The sequence below is a fragment of the Heloderma suspectum genome, chromosome 1 (assembly GCF_057233095.1).
Source record: "Heloderma suspectum isolate Gila_16-S chromosome 1, 16-S_ref, whole genome shotgun sequence".
Taxonomy (NCBI): Eukaryota; Metazoa; Chordata; class Lepidosauria; order Squamata; family Helodermatidae; genus Heloderma; species Heloderma suspectum.
In genome coordinates this window covers 168,646,225-168,660,307 of record NC_139458.1, presented here as the reverse complement: position 1 = coordinate 168,660,307, position 14,083 = coordinate 168,646,225, and the positions used below count along the sequence as shown (strand labels likewise).

The 14,083-nt window shown below is 44.4% G+C and overlaps 1 protein-coding gene and 1 non-coding gene across 5 annotated transcripts in view; both read right to left on the bottom strand.

Annotated features, from left to right (window-relative positions):
• Positions 1-14,083, bottom strand: part of ARHGAP15 (Rho GTPase activating protein 15) — a 711,254-nt gene that overhangs the window by 142,332 nt on the left and 554,839 nt on the right. For 3 of the 4 annotated variants that reach the window (XM_084809673.1, XM_084809680.1, XM_084809663.1), the window contains exon 13: positions 7,466-7,571. The exons of the other annotated variant lie outside the window; for it this stretch is intronic. In XM_084809673.1, the coding sequence (XP_084665799.1) occupies positions 7,466-7,571 (106 nt within the window). The remainder of the gene's footprint in view (positions 1-7,465; positions 7,572-14,083) is intronic. 4 annotated transcript variants of the gene reach the window in all.
• Positions 13,755-13,896, bottom strand: LOC146358392 (U11 spliceosomal RNA). Its single transcript, XR_014787074.1, has one exon. It is a non-coding gene; the product is annotated as a U11 spliceosomal RNA (small nuclear RNA).

Sequence of the window (14,083 nt, the reverse complement as noted above, 5' to 3'; positions counted from 1 at the left end):
CAGTTTTGGAGTTCAAAGGTTAACACCAATACTTTGAATTGAGCCTGGAAACAAACTGCCTGCCACTGCAACTCAATTAAAATAGGTGTAACATTGTCACAGTGCCTAGGGCTAGATCTACACTACTGATTTATAGCAGTATTTAGGGATGTCAGAGAATTTCTCCACGAATCTCGGGGAGGCCCAATGCCAGCGCATTCAGCCCCCCGAAATTGGTGGAGAAACGGTCTGCCCCCCCGCCCCCCCCCGGGATGGGACTTACCTTGTTTGAATGTCCCTGGCGGCGGCGGCTCTGGCGGCAGTTCGGTGGCGGCGGCTGCTGGTCTTCCAACCGGCTGCCGCAGCCGCCATTTCCAAGTAAATCAAACAAACAAACAAACAAACAAATGTGATAGGCTACGTAAAGATTTATGTAGCCTATCATGGCTAGATTTTTAAAAAACACCGTGATAGGCTACGTAAATGTTTACGTAGCCTATCACGGCTGACTGGACTGCAGGGATGCAAACGGCAGCGGCTACGCCCACTGCCATTTGCGTCCCGGCAGGAGAGGAGGTTTCGCGGCTGGAGGGACGGGGCGCCTCCCCCCGGGCCAGAATTTTGGGGGGGAGGGATGGGGCGCCTCCCCCCCCCTGCCAGAATTTTGGGGGGAGGGACGGAGCGCCTCCCCCCCACCGCGAAGCAAGCTTCGGGATCAGGTAAGGGACTTTCGTCCATCCCTAGCAGTATTGAAGTGTACTGACAACTGTTGGGGCACATTACACATTCGGTATAAAGCTTTTGTAGCGTCATTTCCTGCTTTTTATTCCACATTATCCAATATACTGCAACAAATGTCATTGTGTGTCCTACGAGGTATAAATGTACAAGAGGGATATAGCGTTACCATGATCGGATCGTAATGATATGACACAAGGTGTAGATCTGGCCTAGGTCTCACCAGCAACTTGGCTCCTGCATTTTACACCATTTGCAGTTTCTTGATGCTTCTTAAGGGCAGCCTGATACATAACGTGTTGCAATAGTCTAACCTGGAGGTAACTAGATTATGAATGACTGTGGTAATGGTCGCACCTCAAGCAACACAATAAGGCTGACTAATTAATAGCTATATTCTAGGTTCTTGCAAAGCAGAAGTTCTGTTCTTGCACTGCAAAGTTACTCAGAAAGTACAGGACAACTCTTTCTGCACTTTCCTTGTCTGATGAAAGCCAGAACCAAAATCATGTGTTCATTTTTTTTTTTAGAGTGATGATCAGTGATAGCAAGGACATTCCACAGGAAGTGGTCAGTACTTTATATCACAGTGGTAACACTGAAAGGTGTTGCAAGATAAGCTCAGTCTAAAGGAAATAATGACCACCCTTTTCAGAAGTTAAATCCAGCAGCACTTACTGTAAGTTTGAAGAAAAATGCAAAAAAGATGAAGAAATGAGAACTACTTGACAAAGGGGAGCAGTAGGGCAACTTCTCTCTAACATCAATTCTACTGTCAGTGTTACAACAAATAGTGAAAGACTGAAATTAGCTTAGGGAAGGTTAGTAGGAATATGAATTCACATCCACACTTCTTAGGAGTTTTTGCTTAGAGAACGTCATCTGATATCCGTTGTCTTTCTGGAATAACTAGTGTTGTGAATGTGGCTGTGTTGATTATTGTAAATGGACCAATTTCTATGGATTTGCCTATTGACTAATGGGTGATCTTGGGATTAAGAAATGGAGCCTGATGTTATTAATCATCTGAAATCTCTTTCCATCATACCCATCAGAATGGGGAGGACTAAGCGCCAGGATCAGGGGGCAGTACTGGTGGGCACCTACCCATCTCCATGCCCTGGCAAGGGACCCACTGCTTACTGCAGAGGTGGGGAACATTTTTCAGGCCTAGGGCATAAGTCAGCTTCGGAGAAGCTTCGTTACAGTGGTGGGTGGGGCCAAACGCAAAAGGAGTGGGGACTGAAATACAAAAAATACCCACATATCGTACCACAAGCCTCTTACTGCCAGTAACTAAGTCTTAGGAGAGTCATTTCAACCCTTTAGAGTGGGGAAAAACTCCACAAAAGCTGAGGAATCCTCCAAATGATTGGTGGTTGGGGGGAAGAGGATGGGGCCAGAGGAAGGGGGTGGTCACCTTGGGAAACCTGGACGGCCAGGCTGAGGCCCCAGGAGGCCCAGATTTGGCCCCTAGATCTGAGGTTCCCCACCCTTGGCTTGCTGGAACCCCCAAACTGAAGCTGGACAGCACCTGTTCCTTGTGCTCTTTGAGGCTCTCAGCAGCAGTCTCCCCTGCCCACTCCCTTTTTGCTCACTTCTCCTTTGGCCCAAGATGGTGGTGATAATGACAACGAGTAGCAGCAGCAACCAATGCCTTTTGCTTTTTCCTTTGCCACCTCCCTTGGTTTCTTCCCCTAGGCCTAATGGGATAGAAACGGCAGTGACTGTCCCTGCTCCTTCTTTTCCTCTTTCTCACCACTGTCTGCCATTCCATTCATCTCAGAGGAAAAGAACAGGTGGATGAGCAGCACAGGGACCGTCATCTTCCTTGCTTCCACCAAACTGGACCTGAGGAGGAGCAGGGAGTGATCAAAGAAGACAGAAGGTGGAGCTGGCCATGGCCATGGGAGGGGGAGTACGATTGGGAGCACCAGCTGCCAGAAACACTGGGAGAGGGGAGGGGAGGAGGATTCAGGCAGCCAGCTGCCTCCCTGGAACGGACTGGGGAGGTGGGTACTGCAGTGGTCTTTCTTAACCTCCCGCCAAAATTGGAGCTGGACCTGGATGGGGGCAGAGAGATAGCTAGAAGTTTTTGAAGTTTGAATCTGGACACAAAGAAAGCTGGGAGCTTTTAGCTGAAGATGTATCCTGAAGCGGCCTTGAGTACAGCTGTTTGGGAATCTGAAGCAGGATTAGCAGTTGTGCTGCCTGCTGTAAAATTATTTTTGCTCCCAATACGCTGAACTTGTATATTTGTAAATATATAGACATTGCAAAGACAGTGAATGTCTCCAGGGCTCTGTCATCCAAAGGAAACAAAACCCTGTAGTGTTGCCCCTGAGAGCACTGAACACTAGTATAAAATATCTACCTGTATGGTCAATGACTGGATTAACCTGCTGGTCCATTATTCTGATGTATAATTTGCCCTTTTTGGCTAAAGAATAAAACTTCTCATTGTAGTCTAGCTGCTTCACACCGAAGGATGAATAACAGCACAATGCTTGTGACACACTGCATGTTAAACACTTAACAGATTTTATACATATATGCTAGAATATGTCACTCTAATAACTAGGCCAGAAATGTTTAGTCAATTAACTGATGTAAAAACTTTTCACTGATTAAAAAAACTGTCCCCAATGAATCAGGCAACAAATTCATTGTAAAATTAAATTATTTTAAAATTAAAGGGCATACACAAATCATGGGTAGTGGCTGTGTTCAACTGTTCAACTTTCCAACCTCTGACATGAGTTGTAGAAAAAAAAAAGTTGGCTATAGAATAAAGAACAATCTTAACAGTCCATGATGTTAAAGAATTCCAGTGCACAACCTATCAATACAAGGCACATGTTTCAGTGTCACATACTCCTCCTTGTATAAACCAAAGGAGGTGAATAAAGTTGGCTGTTCTGGCTGCTTCTCCCCACCACCTTCCAATGCACGCACACATGCACACACTGCCAGGATCAGCTTGGAATGGTGGTGTCCCTATCGAGTCACGTTCTCCCCATCTGAAGTCTTCTGTTGGTCCATGATCAAGAATGTGGGGATCTAGAATGTGGGGACACAGTCCACACAGCTAGAATGGTATGAGCTGAAGCAACAAGCAGTCAGATTGAACTCAACCTTTGAGGCTTTTTCTGCACTGGCTATGCATTGAAAAGGTTGTATGAATATAGCATTGAAAGAATCACATTGCTGTAAATTACGGCTGCGTGACTATCTTGAGACTCTTGTGCCTCTGTGAGTTCAACTAGGGATGTGTGTGTGTGTGTGTGTGTGTGTGTGTACACACACACACCACTAATTGATTTTTAATCTTTTAGGGGGCAATCCTATGGGATGTGCCCTGGGTACTTGATGCCTCTGAACTTGGAGGCTTACATGTTTCCAAGGCAGAGAGGGAGGAGCAAGACATTTAAGCTTCACAGGCATTTTCACCTGTCTAGTGCAGGCTTTGGGGAGGGGGGAAGAAGGAGGCTGGGGTGGCCATAAGATTTCTCATATGGCTGCTGCCCTGGGATCCTGCCTTCCCTGCCCCCAGAAATGCCTCCTTTTCCCCATCTTTGCATTCTATTTTGTGAGCGTGGAAAGGTAGCTAGTGCGGTTCTCGCCACGCTGGCTATGAGGGGGAGGGGGCAGAGAGCTGTTTCCTGGCTCTGAGCTTGGAGCCCTGCCTAGGAGCTCAGAGCCAAGAAACTGAACAATCCTATGCCTTCCCAGGTGCTGTCTAGGGGACATAGGAATGGTCCCTTAATTGATTAAAAGGCCATCTGAAAAGAATTGGGTGGCAAATTAAGCTGATGCCAATGTGAGATTTGGTATTCTGTGAACAGGATATATTCCAACAGGAATCTAAGATCCTGCTCATAGAACTGTCCCTGAGACCACCCCTGGAAAAGTTAGCATGCCAATTCATACATTATGTGTTTATGGTGAGTCACTTATGCATGTCAAAAAAGAAGGAAATGCATTACAAAAATGACAACAAAAGGGGACACAGATTTGCATAAAAACAGTACACACTAATTCATATGTTTCAGTGCAAATTTAGAAACATTATAATTTAAATAGAAATATACTATATCTCATCATACTGGGCAAGACTGGGGCCAGGTGACCTGTGTGCCTACTCAGCCTGCTGTCCAAGTGTTAGCTGCTGATGGGCAACTTAAAGGCACCACCCTGCCATCCCTTCTGATGGTTCTTTATCTTTAAACTAGACTTGGACTGGACAGCCCTTTAAATAGAGGAGAGTTTCAAATACAGGACTGTCCTCTGATAGCATTTCAAATACAGGACTGTCCTCTGTAAAGTAGGACACATGGCCACTCTAGTTTATGAGGTAACTTAAAAATAATTATTTGCATACCAAATAGGCAAATACTAAACTAGAATAGGCTCTGAGCACCATCCACTAAACAGCACTGCAGAGAAGAGAGGACATGGCCTTTCCAAATGTCAGATCCACTTTTTCAGTCTTTGTATATGCTTCATTAAGTGGTGACATCATATAACCATATGCATTTCCTTTTTCAGTTCTGCATTTGTTATCCTGATAACCACATAAATGATCTATGCATTATTTATTCAGAGAGCTAAAGATTACAGCCAGAAACTGTTATAAAGGCAGTATTCATCAAAAACGGGTTGAGCTCTGTTGTGTGAGGTGTTCCTCCGCCATGCGCATGCAGAGTGAAATTTACCCCTTTCCAGAGTCTGCATGAGGCTCCATATGTCACTTTGTATTCTGTGTGGGACACAAAGTGTTTCTTTGTTTTCATAGATGACTATATAATTACTGTATGGTGCCCACTGATTCCATAATCACCCTCCTTATTCCCAGCTCTATTTGTTCTGTGAGGCAAACAAGGTGAAGAATGTTGAGTATTCGTATAAGCTTGGTTTGCTAAACCTAAGGGTCAAAGTGGATGTGATAAAGGCAGCCATGTCTGTTTATTCACATGAGTGCCCTGTTCATGGATAAAGTGGGAAGTTGGATCTAAATAAGAAAAGTATGTGAGGGGGCAGGGAGCTGAACCTGCTTCCCTTCTTTGCTCCACTGCCCAGCATTCCATTGCACTGGGCACTTTTCTCTCTGCCTGTCTCTGATAATGGAAGTGAGCCAGGCTGAGAGAAGAACACTGAAGTGATGGAGTGTGAGGAGGTACGACAGGGGAGAATACAGTTTCCCTCATCTGTGTGCCGGTTTTGATATTAAAATAGGATCCCACCCTTACTTTATACATGAACAGGGCAGATACATGCTCAGGTAGAAATGGCTAATGCTGTCAAACTAGTTTGAGCAGGAACTTCTAGTTTCACCCTAAGCCTCCTATACTTGGGCATTTCTATATGAATCTGATCTCATTTTTTGATCAAGTAACCTCCCTTGTGGACTGTGGGAATGCTGTGGACATAATATACCTCGACTTCAGCTAAGCTTTCGACAAAGTGCCCCATGATATCCTGATGAGCAAACAAGCTCAAAGTGGGCTAGATGAAACAACGATCCGGTGGATCCACAGTTGGCTACAGAATCGGACTCAAAGAGTGCTTATCAGTGGGATCTCCTCAAACTGGGGAGAGGTAACGAGCGGGGTATCACAGGGCTCAGTTCTGAGCCCAGTGCTCTTCAACATTTTTTATTAATGAACTGGAGGAGGAGGTGCGGGGAATGCTGATCAAATTTGCAGATGACACAAAATTGGGCGGGATAGCTACTACTTTGGAAGACAGAAACAAAATTCAAAGTGATCTTGATAGATTGGAGCGCTGGGCAGAAAACAACAGAAGGACATTTAATAGGGATAAATGCCAAGTTCTGCACGAAGGAAAAAGAAACCAAATGCACAGTTACAAGATGGGGGATACGTGGCTCAACAACACTACAAGCGAGAAGGATCTTGGAATTGTTGTCGATCACAAGCTGGATATGAGCCAACAATGTGATGTGGCTGCAAAAAAGGCAAATGCTCTTTTGGGCTGCATTAATAGAAGCATAGCTTCCAAATCCTGGGAAGTACTAGTTCCTCTCTACTCAGCACTGGTTAGGCCTCATCTGGAGTACTGTGTCCAGTTCTGGGCACCACACTTTAAGAAGGATGCAGACAAGCTGGAGAGGGTTCAGAGGAGGGCAACAAAGATGATCAGGGGACTGGAAACAAAGCCCTATGAAGAGAGACTGAAAGAACTGGACATGTTTAGCCTTGAGAAGAGAAGACTGAGGGGAGATATGATAACACCCTTCAAGTACTTGAAAGGTTGTCACAGAGAGGAAGGCCAGGATCTCTTCTCGATCATTCCAGAATGCAGGACACGGAAGAATGGGCTCAAGTTATAGGAAGCCAGATTCTGGCTGAACATCAGGAAAAACTTCATGTCTGTCAGAGCAATACGACAATGGAACCAATGACCTAGGGAGGTGGTGGGCTCTCCTACAGTGGAGGCATTCAAGATGAGGCTGGACAGCCACCTGTCAGGGATGCTCTGACTTGGATTCCTGCATTGAGCAGGGGGTTGGACTCGATGGTCTTGTAGGCCCCTTCCAACCCTACTATTCTATGATTCTATGATTTGTAGGCATTTCTTAAAATTCAACCTGCGGAATGTTTATTAGTAATAGTGTTGCAAGTGGTTCCAGCTTGAACTTCCGATCCCAAAGTCAAGTTGCAGTTTTTGTTTCTAACTCTCAGCTCTCCCTTTAAACCTCACATTTTATAGCAAGAGCTTAGCTTACTTTTTCAGGTGTTCAAATAGTATTTTCATGGTGTCGTAATTTGGTCTGGGAAGTTTCTGCACAAGGTCCTTAATGGATTTCACTCTGTCGGTGTTGTCATGGATTTCTGAAAAAAGAAAATAATTATGGGTGCTATAACAACAGTTGACTATCAAGTTGTTGGTTTTTTTTAAAACTAGGGTTGAATGAGACTACGAATATGAACCTGAATCTGAGGTTAAAGTTGAAGCATTTATAGCTACACTTTTCTAAAACATTACATTCCAGTGGGTTGTATCCATATTTGCATGCGTGGAAGTCCACACGCAGAATGGACATTGATTTCGCAGCTCTCCTTCTCACTGCAATCTCACCGCAATCTCCAGCTTATCTCCTGAGTGGGCCCTCAGGATAAACTGGAAGGATGACGCAGGCTGCAGCAGGAAGAGGAAAAAGCCAAAGACGGGACTGAGGTGGCTAGTGAGAGTGGGAAGTACCTTGTGGAAGCTGCCTCTAGCTGGCAATTCCCTTCCCTAGTGTAATATCCTGGTATCCCCAGGAAATGCTGTGGGGAGGGGCACAGCTAGCTTTGAGGGAGCCCAGAGCAAATCACTTATCTGGGCCCCACTCACCCCCATTGCCAGTACGCACACACAGCACCATCAGCCAGACTTCTTTCCCTGCCAGACTTCCCTCCCTGGCAGCTACAACACCTCTTCCTCAGGAAGAGGAAGGCTGCTTGTTGCTTTCTCTTTCTCCTGCTGCTAAGTCAGCTTGGAGAATCTCTCTGGCTTCTGAGGAGATGGATGTGGCAGCGAGAGGCGGGAGTGGGACCCTAGCAGCAGCTGGCTGGGTGAGCCTGCACTGTGGCACACCATTTTAAAATATCTCTGTAAAAATTACGTTTTGAGCAGCAGCAAACTGAACCAATCAGGTGTTGCCTTTGGGGGGACACGGCCAATGAGGGTATGGGAGTGGTGAAGGGGTGGTCCTTAGATCTTGTGCCTTCATTGGTCGTATCTCCCAAAGGCAGTGTCTGATGGGCTGAGATTGCTGCTACTGAAAATATAATTCTTTTAAAAAGTTATTTTAAAACCGTGCACTGCAGTAGGTGCAGGCTGGCTGCCGCGGTGCTTCCTTTTGCTAGCACCCGGGGCTGGCCAGGCCAGGCTGGCAGAGAGGGAAGAGGAGGAGGAGCGGCTGCTGCTGCCCCTGAGTAAAACAAAAGAAAAAGGAAGGAGGGGTGGTTGGCGGCAGCAGGGGGAGAGTGTGTGACAGTCGTTTGAGAGGCTCCTGGATTTGTGCGGTCCAACCCTGGCTGCACCCCTGCTTTTGAAAGCTGCAGTGGGGAGAGGGGTGAGAAAGCATCATTGCACACAAGTAGATTTCTACTCACTGGAAATACTAACAGGCAACTGACATATTTCCTGTCCAATCCAGATTATTTGAAAAACAATGTCTATTTCTGGTGAACTGTCTGTAAATTTCGCATCCTAGAAAAACAACAAAAACAACAATATGGTATGCAAACAAACCTGCATACATGCACAGTTCACCTTTGATTGGGCCTTCTCCCTCACAGGTATGGATGATCAGCAAAGCATATAATAGTGCTGTGTGCCAAAGTTACTCAGATAGCTTCAAGTGTCTCCCTAAGTAAGACTGAATGGAAGTCCTAGAGGATTTAACTTGTAATTTGTAATATAGTTTATACTGTATAAACAATATTACACAAATTATGGGTTAAAAAATCCTCTGGCCATTACCATTCAATTTTAGCTCTGGAGACACACTTTGTAATTTGTTAATCCATGGATTTTCTATGAGAGAACAGAGGCCTTGGTTTCAAGGAAGTGGTAAATCTGAACAGTCCCACTTCAGACTGTAGGTTGGCACTTACATGACTGGATGCTTCAATACAGGAAGAAAAATCCCTGTGCATAGAAAACTAGCATGTCTCTTGTGCAGCCAATAGATCTGGGGTCCCCAATATGGGGAATATAGGCACCAATGTGCCCACAGACACCTTCCTTGGTGCCCGCCAGGCTCCCCGCTCCTCCTGATATTTAAAGTTCTTGGGCAAATTACTTTTCTTTTAGCCTCACCACTTCACCTTCTGTGAGAGTGCCCATGACACTGTCTCAAGATTCCAAATGTCCCTATTGCCCCCCAAAGGTTGGGGATCCCTGCAATAGATCATACCCATTATATTTTTTGCATATCTCAGATACATTTTTACTGCATATCTTCAGAGCTTACGTGCTTTATTTTCATGCTCTCTAGTGATCAATTCTTAGTTCTGCTGGCATGTTTGGCTCACATCATGTCCCTTGCCTGGTATCCCTTCCATCATTTCATAACTGCCTTTTTGTAGAAAACAATTAGTAAGTAATGAAAGAATGTGAGACTGAGACCTATAATCGCCTTTGTGATGTGAAACTTCTTTTGATGATGTGATAACAGTGTTGCTGCTGACTGACTCAGGATAAGCGTACTTTTTAAATGCGATTAATGGTTTCAAGTCTTAAAATATGGTTTCTGACTAAGATATTTGCATGAGATGTTGAAGCATGTATAGCTGTGCTTTCATTTTGCAAAAGATAAGATAAAATAAATGTTTGAGGCCCCTGACACAGGGAAACCATTTTACATGCTGTAGGTTTTAGATAACCTGAATCTTGTTCCTGGCCTTATCCAGTGCAGTTTTAACATTTTTTTAAACTGTTCTCATTACTTACTTCTTCTACCACTGAGGCATTTTTTGAGACCTCCTGTAAGAATGAGATGCTTTTCTCATGGCAGAAATATACAGGATGCTTCTGAAGACCTTCCATCAGCTTCATTGTAATGTAATCCTTTACATAAAACAGATTGGCATAAACAGCCTAGGCCAGCACAAGGTCTTTCTTCTCTGTTCCGTTCTGCCTCTTGGTAGCTGCATTTGGATGGAATGATAATCTATGGTTTATCATTATGAGAACCAGCCTAGGTGAGCCTTGGGCTCACATGATCCCCCTTGCTCTCTCCTTTTCTGGTGCGGATGCGAGGAGGGGATCATAAGAGAGCTGTGTGCCGACCACAAAACTTGGTTTGGACCCTAATTCGGAGGTTCAGAAAACATCCCACTTCTGCTTGGATTCATTCTGGGGCTGCACACTTCAACTATGATCCAAATCTGAATCTTGATTCAGAAATCCAAATCTTCATGCTTTACATTGACTATTACTGGAAATCAATAAACAGCTGTAACTGTTTCTCTGTTAGTCAGAATTGGATGACATTTGCTGATATAGTATTCCTTTATGAAGGGGTTACAGCTGTCAAATTTCACATAAATAGGTGCAGCAGGTTTTGTGCCACATGTTTTTACAATTCGGTTTTCTTTAAAGTGGGGGGGGGCAGCCAATAACATTTTGATTTTCTGGCAGAATTGAATAAAATTTGAGGTGATAGTTCCCCATCTGAGAGGACCATGCCTGTAAGTTTCAGATGAATAGGTGCAGGGATATTTGTGCAAGACCAACCATTATAGGGGAGGGGGAGATGCACTTATCCTCCTTTGTTTTTTGTGGGCACTGGTTATAAAAACAATTTTTAGTATAGTGGTGTCCCTAGTTAAGAAATCTGCAAAATTTCAGAAGGATAGGTTCACTGTTATTTGTGAAAGGGGAGTGTTCAAATTGGGAGTGGGAGTGGGAGTCATTCACTTCCCCTTATCCCCCTCCATGGTGGGTTGTTTTTTGTGGGGGGTTTTTTTTTTTGGCAATTTGTATAAAATTGGCATATGTCAGAGAGGTGTCCCTAGGTAAGAAACCTGCAAAATTTCAGAAGGATAGATTCAAGGACTAGGAATTTAAAATGAATAAAAAACAATTTAAGGCTTTTGTTTGTTTTCTGCTCAGTTGGAACCAAAGTCACAGAAACTGCAATGGGACAGGGTGGATGATGGATGTGGAGCATACCGTGGCAGCAGAAGCCAGCAATCACCTAATGCTACATCCTCTCAGGTTTCACAGATTCCACTAAACATCTTTTTAATATTCCTGCTTCTGGAGGAGAGAACTAGCAAAGAGCTGTGATATGTTACTTCAACATCCCTCCCTCAAAGCACTAGGATTTGAGAGCCCTCATAAAACTATTCACTGTGATTAGAAGCTAGAGCTGTCAGTCACAAAACTACATCCCCCCCCCCCCAGTGTTTTTCTTATATGTAGAGCTTGGGGAGAAATGTATCAGTTTTTGGAGACACACAGTCTGGGTCTCTGAGTTCCTCCCTCCAAAGACGAAATCTTCATGGGTGTTGTGATTCAGGATCAGTTCACTTTAGAGGAACCTCACTTTGATTTGGATATCTCCCAAATTTGTCTGAAGTAGCCTGATTCGGCATGGGATTTGTCTGGATCTGAAGCACACCCCTAGATCAGAAGCTTTCGCTTCTGCTTTTGATTAAGTTTTGATTCTGCTTTTGATTGCTAATGATTAACATTATGTCCAACCCCTAAATGGTGGATAATTTTGACTATAATTTATTGAAACAAGTCAGTTTCATAAACCACAGTTTAAAATAATCCTGTTTCAATAAACAATTGTTTATTGTTTCTAAACCATTGTTAGACTATCGTCCTGATGGCTCTGTGCTACCTCCAGTACCAGAGGCAGTGAGCCTATATACACCAGTTGCTGGGGATCATGGGTGGGAGGGTGCTGTTGCGCTCATGCCCTGCTTGTGGGTTCCCAGTTGACAACTGGTTGGCCACTGGCACTGTGTGAACAGAATGCTGGACTAGATGGAGCCTTGGTCTGATCCAGCATGGCTCTTCTTAGGTTCAGATGAAACAGCAGACTGTGGTTAGTTAAAACCAAAGCAAAACCTTCTCATCTTCTCTTCACACTCACACTAAAGAAGGAGAAGAAAGGGGGAGCATGCAAGCTGGAAGCTTGCCTAGGCTCATTATCATAATGATAAACCATAGTTTATTGTTACATCCAAAGGAGAGCAATAAGAACTTGACTTAACTGTCAGTTAACCTGTGGCTACAAAGCTGAAGGACAGGAAAGCCTGGACAGAGTTCCTAGTCAAAGGAGGAAGAGTTGCTGTGAGTTTGTGCCCTTTTCCTCCCAGAGTGAAGAGTTATCACAACTGCCAGCTAGTCTTTGAGGTAACTGTCTCCACTTTCAACCCTAGGGTGGAATTATACAGATAGGGAGATCCTTTGGGCTCTAACTGTTGTCTTCCACACACAGTAAGGAACATGATGAAGGTACACATGAACCTGAGATTCAACTTCACTATTACTGCACTGACTTTCTTTACTGAAAAGTAATGCCTGGTCAGGCCCTTAGTCACCACCACTTGCTACTGCAGGGGTGAGGTGCCTTTTTCGCCCCAAAGGTTGGATTCTGGCTATTTTGGGAAAATCTATGGAAGATGTATTTCTTTGCTTGTGTGTGCTTGTGTGTCTGTCTATCTATGGCAGGGGTGGGGAACCTGCTGCCCTCATGGGGGCACCAATCCCCCTCTGAGGTTACCAGAAGGTCACACACCCTTCCCCTGGTCCCCACCCTTCCTCCAGTCATAGATAGTTCAGTGGTTTCCCAGGTTTGTGGAATTTTTTCCCCACTCTTGAGAGCTTCAAATCCCTCTCTCAGGGCATAGTTACTGGCAGGAATTGCTTCAAGCCAAAATATGCTGCTATTTTTGGCTCCACCCCTTTGGCCCTGCCTTCCACTGGAATGCAATTCCTAAGAGCTTCTCCAAAACTAAATTTGGCCCTCAGACTCAACAAAATCCCTCACCCCAATCTATGGCAGCCTTCCCCTTGTGTCCTCCATATGTGCTAGACTACAACTCCCAGCATGGCTGACTGGGGGATGCTGGGAGTTAGAGTCTAAAACATCTAGAGGGCACTGGGTTGGGGAAGGTTGATAATCCATGGATAAATCTAAAATATAAATAAATAAAAGTAAGTGTTGAGAATGTGTATTAAATGGATGAATGCATCTGATGCGTCAGCTTGTAATGCAACCCATGTTCATCACACCTCTGCTTAATAATTTGCACCTGTGTTGCAGTGGTAGGGTAAATGGGTTGGGCTGCCTAGTTGTGAATTGTAGAAATCATATGATTGTTTGGGGTAAGGGGATCCTCTCAACCCACCTTCTCAAGAGATCAATTTGGTCATGTAAGCATGTTCTTATTGTCTCCTCAGCATATGCCCAATGACCTAAACACATTAATGAGTCATATCCATATGAAAGTGTATGAAGATTTATGGGCCATTACTCCCCCCTCCCTCTTCCAGTGTTTTTTAGGGGAGGTAGAATATGTTATTACTAGCTGACCCCAGAACAAAAATGATGCTTTCAAAAATGATTGACAGCAATTCCACAGAGAAAGAGACTAAGGCACAGCTGCCCTTCTGTATGTGCTACTTACAGCAAAAGCATGTTTATGTTTTCTCTTTAAAAAGAAAAAGAAAAGCATTTTCTAAAGGAAGCCGTGAAACTATAAACCTTTAAACAATTAAAGAATTTATGATAGTGCATGGTCTTAGAGATTATCCATATGTTTCCCCATAGCACCCAGCATCCCTGTGGCAAGTTTATCACTCTGTGGCAGGTCATGTCCTTGTGGGTTGG